Source organism: Sinocyclocheilus rhinocerous, unplaced genomic scaffold, assembly GCF_001515625.1.
Source record: "Sinocyclocheilus rhinocerous isolate Xijiao unplaced genomic scaffold, SAMN03320098_v1.1 scaffold284, whole genome shotgun sequence".
NCBI classification, from domain to species: Eukaryota; Metazoa; Chordata; class Actinopteri; order Cypriniformes; family Cyprinidae; genus Sinocyclocheilus; species Sinocyclocheilus rhinocerous.
The window spans coordinates 798737-812233 of NW_015628031.1; the positions used below are offsets into that span (position 1 = coordinate 798737).

At 36.1% G+C, this 13497-nt stretch overlaps 1 protein-coding gene across 1 annotated transcript in view; it reads left to right on the plus strand.

Annotated features, from left to right (window-relative positions):
* The first annotated feature begins 3999 nt into the window (after positions 1–3999).
* The window catches only part of LOC107737188 (titin-like), a 54841-nt gene continuing 45343 nt past the window's right edge, over positions 4000–13497 (plus strand). Inside the window, exons 1-2 of the mRNA XM_016548634.1 lie at positions 4000–4022; positions 7797–8465. Coding sequence (XP_016404120.1) covers positions 4000–4022; positions 7797–8465 — 692 coding nt within the window. The remainder of the gene's footprint in view (positions 4023–7796; positions 8466–13497) is intronic.

Here is a 13497-nt window from a genome sequence, read left to right on the forward strand (position 1 = left end):
ATTTCGAAAAGACAAATGTGTTTGCAAGTGCTTTCCGGCTTGCCAGAACTTTTATTAAAGAACAGCCTTTTTAGGTTTTGCCATCTTGTGGATTTTGTTATGAAATGTGGTTGCAGCGGATTTTTCTTTGGCTATATTTACACTTAATCATGACACACACCTGTACCGAAACACCAGGTGAGCGCCGCTGTTAGCAGTTCCGTTTGCTTCTTCATTTTATTTAAGTTAAATACAAAAATACTAATATTTATATACTTTCATATATATATATATATATACTGTATACACACACACACACAGTATACTGTTTAAACATTCAAAAAATTACATACTTCACATTTAAGCTTTGTTACAAATCCTAGTGAGCTGCCTAACTTGGCAACAGTTTAAGAAATCATATTTGTGCTCCCAGCTTGCAGGCTGTTCTAAATAGTAAGCAATAAAATAATTTGGCCTTATAAGATGCCTTATTAGCTGCCTTATTGGTTCACATCCTGCACCCCTTGCATATTTGTTTATTAAATATTTTGTCTTATTTAATCATTCGATTAGGCCTATGCTTTCAGCCATCAATAAGACTGCAGTACAGTCAGCTCCATTTAACACATTTTATCTCCAAAAAGCACCGAAAATACAAAAGTCTGCAGATTCCATCTGGGGCTACTATGATCCAATTCAGTCAGGATGCTGTCTTAAAGGGAAGCTGCCTATGTTGACTATAGTCAGCGAGAACAGACCAAGCTTTGGAACAGACGTACACTTCCGAGTGTATTCCTCAGAGTGTTGTATTCTTAGTGATGTTCTCGTAAACCAAATAGAGCTCACATTGTGTTCTCAGTTTCTTAAAGACCGCTATAACTCACTCACACACACACACTTACAGTAAGAAGGTCTAAAGGTATATAAATCCACAGAGACGACAAAGAGAGAGACAGATTAACCGATTTTACAATACTGACAGGGCTCTAGATGATTTGGTCGCAATTTTTATTTATTTTTTTTTGCTACAACATGGGATTAATCAATGCATGCTGATGAACTTGTATCATAGTTTATAGTTATATGGAAACGAAAGTGGTACATATTTCACTTTTTAAGACTAAAAGAAAAGATGGATTCTTTGTTATTCTTAATTAAAAAGCACAACAACAATAAAACAGTAAGATACAATGACAAACTAGCTTGCGCTGCGCAGTTCAAACGAGTAGAGCGGTTTCGTTATGCTTTCAGTTTCATTTGCCGTTTGATGTTTCTCGCATGCTGATGAACTTGTATCATAGTTTATAGTTATATGGAAACGAAAGTGGTACATATTTCACTTTTTAAGACTAAAAGAAAAGATGGATTCTTTGTTATTCTTAATTAAAAAGCACAACAACAATAAAACAGTAAGATACAATGACAAACTAGCTTACAATACGTTTATTAACAAATACGAATAAGATGAGGCATGGCATACACCACATGCTGTATTATATACCGACTAATAAATTACAGAACATTTAGCAAACACTGAGGAATCAAATAAATAAAAGAGAGCCTCCATAGCATAATGTGAGGTAAACAGCAAAGATAAGTTTTTCAAAAACTAAAACGAAAAATTTAGTCGCACAGGCAGAAAAAATGGTTGCGAAATGCGACCACTTGGTTGCAGTCTGGAGCCCTGGATACTGATGTTGTTCTCTAACTGATTGCTTGGGATGCGGATGGCACTAGGTAAAGTTCCAGTTTAACAGTGATGTAATGTCCCAGTTGGTTGGTTTAACAGGCTGCTATATGGGGATTCCAACGTGGATAATTGCTCTAGGAGCTTAGTGATGTGGGCCACCTGCCGGAACAGTTGGCCGTGTATGTGTGTGTGTTTATATGAGGCAGGAGGATGGGATTGTCGGGAAAGCATAGACATGCTAGTTTTGCATCTTTGCCACATGCATTATTGGGCCAAGGTCATGGAAAAGACACACACGTTGTCAAACACTTGAAAAATTAATTGGTGAGAAAAGCTGATCTTGTGTTATAATATTAAAACTCTGTCTCTTAAAAGTGTCTAGACAACAGAAACACACACATGCATGAATGCATAGATACACATGCAAGCACACATCCATGCATGCAATCACACGTATACACATTTGCAAACATGCAAATACATGCACACAAGCACCCAAGTACACACACACACAGATGCAAATATACACACGCATACATACTGTACATGCAAGTTCAAGTATGCAAAAACAATAGAGGCATGGGGAAACAAGCATGCAAACACCCAAACAGACACATAGATGAAATATACATGCAAGCACACATACATGCATAAAAGCACACGTATGCACATTTGCAAGCATGTTATTACAACACCCAAGTACACAGATACAAATATACATATACATGTTAGCATACTGTACAGACACACTGAGGTATGCAAAACAACAATGCAAGCAATCAAATGAATTCACACACACACACACACACAAACACAGGCATTGGCAATACATGCACACACTCAAACACATATAGAAGAAATATACATGCAAACACAAGTATGCACATTTGCAAGCATGCTAATACATGCACACAAGCACCCAAGTACATATACACACAGATGCCACCACATGCATGTATACTGGACAGGTACATGTACAGACACACTCAAGCACGCAAAAACAACAATGCATGCACACACCCAAAAATCAAGCGTAGCGTTAGTTCTGGCAGGTCACGTTAGTCAAGCTCGCATCAGCTGACTCTCAGCTGATCCCCATCTACCTATGGGAATACGACACCTATCTAAGCATTCATATATAAGGTCCCGCAGTAGTATCAGCAGTTTTCGCATTGCTCAATAGCTAATTACCCTCCTCCATCCCCAACTCCTCCTCTGTCAGTCAGGATTCAGCCTTCTGATTCTCCTTTGAATCAGACTAATTCTAAAATGTGTACATAACATTACTGAACTTTAACGATATCTGCAATACATTTATGTTGGTTCTGTTCTGTTTACCCTGGGGGGTTATCGCTGCTCTCCCTGCTATTCATCCATGCTAGGCTGTATGGATGCGCAGGGAGTTCTTGCCCAGACCGGAACCATACCGCCAATCCAAACTGTATGCTAATTGTCAATCATCTTTGACGATAGTGGTCCTGACAGAAACACACATATAGATAAAATATACATGGACGCATGCATACAAGCACTCATATGCACATTTGCGAGCATGCTAATACATGCACACAAGCACTCACATACAGTACAAGCATGCAAAAACAACAATACAAGCATGCATATACATACACATACATACATACACAAGTATTACCAATACATCAGCACAAGCATGCAAACACCAAAACACACTCAAATTAATGAAATATATATGCAAGTACAAGTGCATGCAAGCACACACTTGCAGTGGGAACTTATCATTGACTTTTATTGTTTTTATAAAAATAGTACTACTGATATATGAGCTAATGATATTTTTATACAGGACTCTAAAGCTAACCCTCACAGAAAACATTCTATGTTTTTACATTTTCATTATTTAGCATGTTAATTAAGCCGTTTTCCTCCCGGGAACCATTGGCAGCTCTTCAGGATGCATGTGATTTCAGGTTTTACTATCATTCTGGGGACATTAGGTCCCTACAATATAAACAAAAGCTGACCCCCACACACACTCCACACACACAAATAGTGCTGTCAATCGCACAATGCACAATACACACGGTAAGCATGCTAATGCTCCACTAAGTGTGTCAGAGGGTTGGGTTTCAATGGATTTGGGGGTTGAAGGTTTCTGTGTATTCTCCTCTTTAATCCAACTATAGTTTTAGCGTGTCGGGGGTCAGAATGAGTTTGTGCTTGAATACATGCATGTAGTGTTGTCAAAAGACCCGGTATTTCGGTACCAAGTCGGTACTAAAAAAATGAAAACGATACGGTACCAGGTTTTCTTAAGTACCGGTGGTACCGAGTACCCGGTCAACCTGGTTATGGGTGCTGATGTTGCAGTCAGGTCAGATGATGGTGTCTGATCCTGTCTGTCTGCACTGAAGAAACAGACAGCTGTAAGAGTGTAACAGAATGAGGTTTCTCTCTTAATAACATTATGGAGAAAAGAGGAGGAGAGAGAAGAAACAATGGATTAAAGGAGAGATAGACGGGTGCATCTTGAGGAAATAGAATTATGTTAAGCAGAAATGAGTGGCAGTGCAGAGGCCTGTAGGAACACAGCTGTAATGTGATCTTGGGGAAGAGGGTAACTTTAAACCCCTGTCCTGGAATGAGCTAAGAGTCAGACCATCAGAATTACTGTACTGTAGAATGTGTCTGAAAGGATTAAGATGTACAAATTCAGAGGAGTAACTAGTCACTGAAATTTCCAAACTGTACGAGGTCTGTGGATCAAACGTTTGAGTTTGGTTTGAAACACTTACCGGCAACTAAACAGGATAATGCAATATACAGTAGCTGACAGAACTGCATCCAGTACAAAGCACTGAACATTACATAACTGGAATTGTAGAAGCTGCTAGACTGCTGAGATGAACTCCAGGCTCATTTATGTTGCATAAAAAATGGCAAAGGCTGACAAAAATCAACAGTTATGATCTGATTGGCTGTTACACAACTTCTAGGAGCAAAAGTGGACAGGTTTTTATCAGGACAGGAAAGTTGAGGTACCAGGTTGCAACAAGAGCTTTCGAGGAACAACTGGTCACCGGACTTCCCAGAGTTTACAAGGTCTGCTGCATCAAATCTTTGAAAAATATGCAAGAGGAAGTTATTAGCAATGTCAGTGAGATGTCTGATTTGCTGGTATAATAATAATAATATACAATTTAATAACAGATAAATTGCAAAATACACTCAAAGTTTGGGTTTATGAGATTTTTTAAAATGTTTTTGAAAGACGCCGCTTATCAAAGCTGCATTTTTTGATAAAAATACTGTAAAAACAGTAATATTAATAATACAAGTATTAATTAAAAAAATCTTACTGACCTGAAACAGTGTAACTTTGCATAAATATGAAGTAATAATAATTATAAGATGAAGAATTATAAAAAATATCATTATCATATATATATTAAATAACTATTATTTAAAATTATTATATTTAAGTTATATTTGTGCAGTGGCATTTTTGTGATATAGATTGTTGTACATTAAAAAAACTATTTCTAATGAAGTTACATGTCTCTAACTAGAGAATGAATGGCTGTTAAAAGTTGAGCAATTATCCGAACTCACTTTGAATACTGTCACTGTGTGCTATTCTTTGAATGGTACCAATTATCTGTTAACTAAATATTAAAGAGGTGAGAGCAGATTTTTAGCTGATAACAAAAAGTGTGAATAATGACAAAAACATGAGCTGATTATCGGTCCATCTGTAGTTATACAGACGAGAAGTGTGAGTTTGAGCTAAACTAGATTCAGTTTCAAGAGCCGAAGCCGCTTTATCATTTTACCACCCCTTTAGTCTTTATTCTCTCCCTGTCGTTCTCTTACATACACGCACTTTGTTTTATCTCCCCTTTAATTTATTTTTTATTCTCCGTGTGCCTGGCTTCATAAATCAGATGATGTATTTCCCAAGATGCACTGCGCTGTACAAGCTTCTCTTATGAGGCGTGTGTGTGAGTGTGTGCATGTCTTTATTAAGCAGCATTTGTGTATGTCGCGGCTCCTGTGAGACAGAGAACAAAAGGAGGCGAGTGTTTATTTCTCTGTCGAGGTGTGAATCTGATATATTGGCACAGATCCTGATTACATGCTGAATAGACAGATTCAAAGCCGTCATACCTGAACGCAGCCGTCTCAGCATGAACTATAGTTAGATGATCATCGTCTGCGTGATTTTATAAAGCGAGCTGATAGAATTGACCCAGATTTTTAATGATGTGTGTGTGTGTGTGTGCAGCTGGAGTTTGCGCTCACAGATCAACACTCCCTGCAGTCTTTGCTTTTAATAAAAGCCCGCAAGTTCTTCACTGTAGGTTTACCATGACAAGCGTGCATGTGTGTGTGTGTCTTTACAATCTGTTTTCGCTCAATCTCCCCTTTCTTTTTGTGTTTGTTTGCATCTGTGCGTCACACACACTCTCTACCTGCTTCTGTTTTTGTCAATCAATCAGTCACTGTTTCTATCTCTATCACATCTCCTGTCAGAACACTGCCTGCTTTTTTGAAAAAGAAGTGCGCTTAATTGTGTTGAACGCGTACATGTGCTGAACATCAAAAAAGTACATAAAAAAAAAAAAACTACTTGCAGATACTATAAAATGAAAGGGTTTGTTCACCCAAAAGTAAAAATTCTGTCATTAATTACTCACCCTCATGTCGTTCCAAACCCATAAGACCTTCGTTTATCTTCGGAACACAAATTAAGATATTTTTGATGAAATCCGAGAACCCTCCATAGACAGCAACACAACTGACACGTTCAAGGCAGAAACGTAGTAAGGAGATCATTAAAATACTCCATGTGACATCAGTGGTTCAACCTTAATTTTAGGAAGCTACGAGAATACTTTTTGTGCGCAAAGAAAAAAATAACGACTTTATTCAACAATTCTTCTTTTCTGTGTCAGTTTTTGACGCACTTTCACAAAAGTACCAAGACACATGCGTGTGCATTCTTCAGCTTGTAAATAAATTCTTTGCACACAAAAATTATTCTCGTAGCTTCATAACATTACGGTCGAACCACTGATGTCACATGGACTATTGTAATAACGTCTTCACGTTTCTGGGTCTGGAAACATTTCAGTCACATTGCTGTCTATGGAGGGTCAGAAAGCTCTCGGATTTCATTAAAATATCTTAATTTGTGTTCCGAAGAGGAACGAAGGTCTTTTGGGTTTGGAACGACATGAGGGTGAGTAAATAATGACAGAATTTTCATTTTGGGGTGAACTATCCCTTAAAAGCCAATTAAGTGTACTTAAAGAGAGAATACTTTTTTGACTATTTCTTAACAACTAAGTATCCATTTAAGTGCCCTTTGTAATAATGACAAATGACAAGTTTTCCTTTAAAGTAAATTTTTATAATAATCTTTTGTCATGCTTTAAAGACGTACACATATTTTGATGTGTTGACTAACATACTAAAGCACATGTGAAGTACTTGATTATAATTTTAACTGTGGTGTGTAATTCAATATTACATTTAAGGTTAAGATATTTTAAATGTACAAAATTGCAACTTAAAATGTGTAATCGCAAATATATTTAAATTCATGACAAGTTTTAATAGATGTGACAAAATTGAATGAAAAATCAAAAAATTAATATTAAAACAACATATACTGTTTCTCATTTGGTATGTATATATATATGTATATAAAATTGTGAGATGTGTATATATATATATATATATATTGCAAGATAATTGCACGAAAAAACACAGGATTGTAAAATACAACCTCAGAATTGCTAGAAAAAAGTCCAGATTGTGAGATTAAAAAGTCGCAATTACAATATAATAGTAATTATAGTAAATTTTAGTTTCCCATGAATGCTCGTCAGTACATTCAACGATAAACTTTAATCATATTTCAAAGACTAAAGAAGTAATTATGACATTACATATAAAGACGCACTGCTTAATTGGGTCAAAAAAAGCACTCCTAAGTTCACCTAACTGCATTTATATTATTTAAACTATAATTCATTCTCATTCATTTGAAGTTAACATGCAATTAAGTGCCCGAAAACTAGATTTATTTCCATAATAAGCACTCTTTTTAAATGTATGCTGAAGTGTGTTTCTTTTTCACAAGGGTGTCTCTGTCTCTCTGTCTGCAGGAGAATCCATACCTCTGCAGTGATGAATGTGACGCATCTAACCCTGACCTGGCTCACCCGCCGCAGCTGATGCAGGACCGCGAGCGCAGCGGCCTCATCACCTACTGGCAGACGGTCACGTGGCGGCGGTATCCCGAGCCTCTTCAGGCCAACATCAGCCTGTCCTGGAACAAAACCCTCGAACTCACCGACGACATTCAGATCACCTTCGAATACGGCCGGCCCACCGTCATGGTGCTGGAGAAGTCGCTCAATTTCGGCCGCACTTGGCAGCCCTACCAGTACTACGCCGACGACTGCGTGGATGCATTCAACATGGCGCCGAGACGAGCGCGCGATCTGACCGCGGCCAACGTCACGCGCGTCATCTGCACGGAGCAATACTCGCGCTGGGTCGGGTCCAAGAACGAGAAGGTGGTGCGCTTCGAGGTGCGTTCCCGCTTCGCCATCTTCGCCGGCCCGAGGCTGCTGGACATGGAAGGCCTGTACACGCGGATGGAGAGCATGAAGGGTTTACGAGATTTCTTCACGTTCACCAATCTCAGGCTCCGCCTCCTCAGGCCCGCTCTCGGAGGAACGTACGTCCAGAGAGACAACCTGCTGAAATACTTCTATGCCATTTCTAACGTGGAGGTGCTAGCCAGGTGAGAACACACAAACAGCAGTAAAATACCAGCGTTAAAGGGTTAGATAACCCACAAATTAAAATTCTGTCATTAATTACTCAACCTCATGTCGTTCCAAACACGTTAAGACGTTCGTTCATCTTCAGAACACAAATTAAGATTTTTTTGATGCAATCTGAGAGCTCTGACCCTTCATAGACAGCAACACAACTGTAATGTTCCCAGGTCTAGAAACGTAGCAAGGACATCGGTAAAATAGTCCATGTGACATCAGGGGTTCAACTGTAATTTTACGATCCTACAAGAATACTTTTTTTTGCGCAAAGAAAACAAAAATAATGACTTTATTCAACAACTCTTCTCCTCATCCCATCTGCAGCAGCGCGCCGCCATTACAGAGGCAGTATCATTAAGGTTGTGTTGCTGTCTATGGAGGGTCAGAGCTCTCAGATTGCATCAAAAATATCTTAATTTGTGTTCGGAAGATGAACGAAGGTCTTACGGGTTTGGAACGACATGAGGGGGAGTAATTAATGACAGAATTTTCATTTTTGGGTAAACTACCCTTTAAATATTAAAACACAGCAACACAGACTCAGCCAATGGCGTGAGTTTGGGGGCGGGACTATCTGTTTGACTGACCAATGCTAGATGGGTTGGAGGCTAGGGATTTTTTTTTTAAACATTATGTACTTCACTTTTAAATTAATGTTTTGTTTTTAAAGGAGCACTAAGCAATATTTGAAAAACGCTTTTGACCACAGTGTTGGACTGAGTCCCAAAACACATTTGTAGCCAATCAGCAGTAAAGGGCGTGTCTAGTAATGATAGAGAGAAGAGAGTGCTCAATTTGAGTGCACAGGACTGATATTAGCAGATCGACTATAGATAGAGAGAGATAGAAGATAAAAAAGAGGTAAATATCGGAGGAACAAAACATTAAAAAAAGGGGTTTCGGTGGAGAGAACACAAGGAGCGGAAAGGGTTTGAAGTGGACGCCGAGGTTGCATTGTTTTTTTCTTCTTGATAGGTGAGTAACGTTGATTTTGATTTGTTTCACAAGACTTATCTGTGTTGGCTTTTGTTTGAATATGCTTGTGTGTCATCTTCACTTGTTTCTGCGATCATCGTTGCCATGGTTGCGTACGTACAGGATGGGCAAAGATATCAAAACAGGGGCGAGGTCCTCTTGGGGTATGGGCGTGTTTGTTTTGGTGCTTTCAAATATCAACATTGCTTGGAAAAATTTGCTTAGTGCACCTTTAATGCTTTTGCAGTTACAAAGTTAAAAATGTAACTTGAAAAAGTAAATATACATGAACATTCTGAATTCTGAATATTGATATTCTGAATATTGAATAATGATATTCTGAATTAAAAATTTTAATTCTTATTTTTAATTAATATTTCATTATTTGAAAATATTAAAATTAAAATATATTATATACATATAAAAGTATACATATATACACAGTCAAACCAACATTTATTCAGACACTTTCAACATTTCTCACATTATCACAGTTTATTCGCTATAGTTTAGACAATGGTAATAAAATATGACAAGAACTCAGAGTTAAACTGAGTCAGAACAAATTCCGCTTGATAATGTTAGATAACTTTGATAGAAAGGTATGTAAAGGATTGCAATCAACCAAAAATTATTCAGCTGTTACATTTAAGTACACAATTAGATAATACACAATTTAGGTCAACCAATTACCAAGCAATGCTGTCTGTGGTGTAAGAAGGTTGCATTAGCAAGTAAAGAAAAAAACACTTAAGCAAAACATGGTCAGGTCAAAGTGTCTGAATAATTTTTGGTCACAAAATTTTATCAATTTTACTGGTAGTCCACTGTATGAAAATTTTTTGGGTATAATATGTCAGTTCACTTTATTTTGCTCATGAACTATAGTGTCCTGCACCCACTAGTAAAACAATATCAACAATTATATCTGGTGTCAGAATAATTTTTGGTTTGACTGTAAATATACACACACAATTATTAATATTTTCAAATAATAATAGTTATGTTATTTTACTTTATTTTATATATATTTTTTTTTTTCATGCAACCCACTATTCCCGCCACGTCCACACAGAAATGATTACTGTTTGTTCACTTACTCTGCATTAGATGACTAATCTACCCCATGCTATCATTGTGAGTTAAGCGACTCTACTGAGTCAGGCCAATTATTATCCATAAAGCATTTGGAGCAGCTCATCTAATCAGATTGTGTTGTGTATTATTATAGGGCAAACAGATGCTTGTTATTATAAGGCATGTTATCATAACCAATAACTATTAAAACTATCAGGAGGCGAACAAATGATCTTCAATAATGCTCGAGTCATTACTGGTACAGATATTGACTGTCGTAATGATATAAATGAGACACTGGGGTCTATCACAGGTCTGGGCTGTAATTGCAGTGACTGACAGCATGATAACAATAACCCTGTCTTACATATCCAACCATGACATGATGGCTACTGTGTTAAAGGAATAGTTTACATTTATAATTCAATTCTGTCTTAATATTTACACATAATATTTGCTTCTATCCATACAGATTTTGCCAATTAACGTTTTGGCCTGAAATAAAAAAAATCTATAAGTAAATTATATAGAAGTAAATAAATATAAATAATAAATAAATATACTATAAAATAATATACTTTTTCTCTCTCTCTCTCTAAAATATGTAAATAAAAAATATAAAAACATCTTACCACATCTTCTGACTAAAGTAAATTAAAACATAAAAAACATATTTCATTAAATAAAATAAATTAAATTTACCTGAAATAAAATGTAAAGAAATAACAACAACAACCCTTACACTTTCAACATTTATCGTTTTTGTTTAAGTACTAAAATAACTAAAAACTATAACTGAAATAAAAATTAGACATATAATTAGGCGAAACAAAAAATATTATACACATAAAAAAAACAATAAAAATGACAAAAACATACAACAAAATGAACAAAACTTTAATTAAAATGAATGAAAACAGAAAATATAAAAATAAAAGCAAATGTAAATAAATAAATAGTATCTCAACTACACTAAAATAACAGCTTCAGGGGAAAAATACTACAAAACTGTAGAAATACGTCCTCTACGTCTGACGTATGAGATATGAAACCACATCGCAGACAGTGAACATTAATGAATGTAGAAAGCGTGCGAGCTGCAGCTTCACTCGAGAACATGTGTCAGAGATCACAGCGCACACAGAGCGATGCCTATGGGCCGCCCAGATCAAATCTCAAATCATCTCCCGTTTCCTGCACTGATGTTGGGCTCAAATCTGAGGAGTGGATTTAATTATGCTAAAATGTGGAAATCAAAACTGAGAGTACTGGCTCTTTCCATGAAGAGGGCACAATGGGATGTCCTGATGTACTTTTAAAGCATTAGGGGCACAAATTTCACGTCAAATCACATAGTAATGCACTTTATATGTTTGATAAACTATACCATATACCATAAATGTAATGTACCATGACAAATAGCTTGTTTTAAACACATTGTTAAGTCTAGAATCCCCTTTTAAATGCAGATTCTGGCCTGTTCAGCCATAGTCATAATTTACATATTTCATTGATTGTATAAATATATAATTATACCAAATTAATGTTCATCAATAACTACAAACAGAAAACACAAGTTATTGTATTGAAAATAAATATTATTAAATAATGATGAAAAATGATATTATAAATTAAAATATTAATATAAATAATATTAAATAATAATTGTCATTATGTTATTATTAGCATTATTGTTAACCCTGTTATCAAGTTGTTGTAATAAAAAATTCCTGTCAGTAATGTTCCTTTTTAAAGAAAATGTTTACATTTTTAAAAAATTAAAACATAACTAAAATTTAAAGTAATTTAGGTCAAAATTTGTATCCTGTTCATGAAATGTGCCAACTACGATCTTATTGTATTAGGTATTCATATTAGCCAAAATCTTTATGAAGTGAACATGAAAGCGTCTGTCTGTGGTGTTAGATCACACTCAGATCTATATTAGAGTCTCAGTATATACTGTATGATGAGCACATGAATACTGAGAGTACGTGTTTATTGTAAGATTTATGGATTGTCATTTCCGCTCTCAGAGAGGATTTAGATATCTGTATTAAGATACACTTCACTGCACTTGACTTTCACTCATACTATCAAGTGTGACACACACACACACACACACACACACACACACACGCTCATCTTTTGCTGTGACGTACAGTACCTGTTTCTTTATGGACAGCTGCTGAGGTTGCAAACCGCTATGATGAATCTGACATACATTTAGTTGCATTTAAAGACACACACACACACACACACTCTACACAAAGTATGAAGTATAATCCTGACATGTGCAGTTCTACATGACAGTGACTGATGACGTGTGTGTGTCATTGGTGAGATGTTTCCTGTAGTATTTAGTCATAAATAGAGCCATTTAAACACACCGATGCACGTACCCACACACACACACACACACCCTTGGTAACACAATCTGATGATCAATAAGTTATTCTTAGGCTGAGACTGGGTAAGATACGGCTGACGGCTCTCGATCGATCACAACAAGTGTGTGTGTGTGTTGTGTTTTCTTAAGCAGACTGTAGTGTATGTGTGTGTTTTGTGTGAGCGAGTGCATGTTATAGGAGCCAGAACAGTTTTTTCCTCAAGGTTTTCCTGGTTTTCCATTTTGGTCTCGTGCTGATTAAAGGAATCATTTACAAAAAAATGATAGTTGTCATTTATTCACCCTCATGTCTAATACAAAAAGGGAATGTTTAAAAAAATCCTGGTATTTTCTATGTAATAGTTTATTATTATTAATATTATTATTATTATTATTATTAAATTATTGGGTGGATAGATGGATAAATGTTGTTGTTGTTGTTATTATTATATGGGAAATATATGTTCATTAATAACTACAAACAGAAAACACATTTTGTTAACAAATAAATATTATTAAATAATAATAATATAAAATAATAAAATGATAGTATT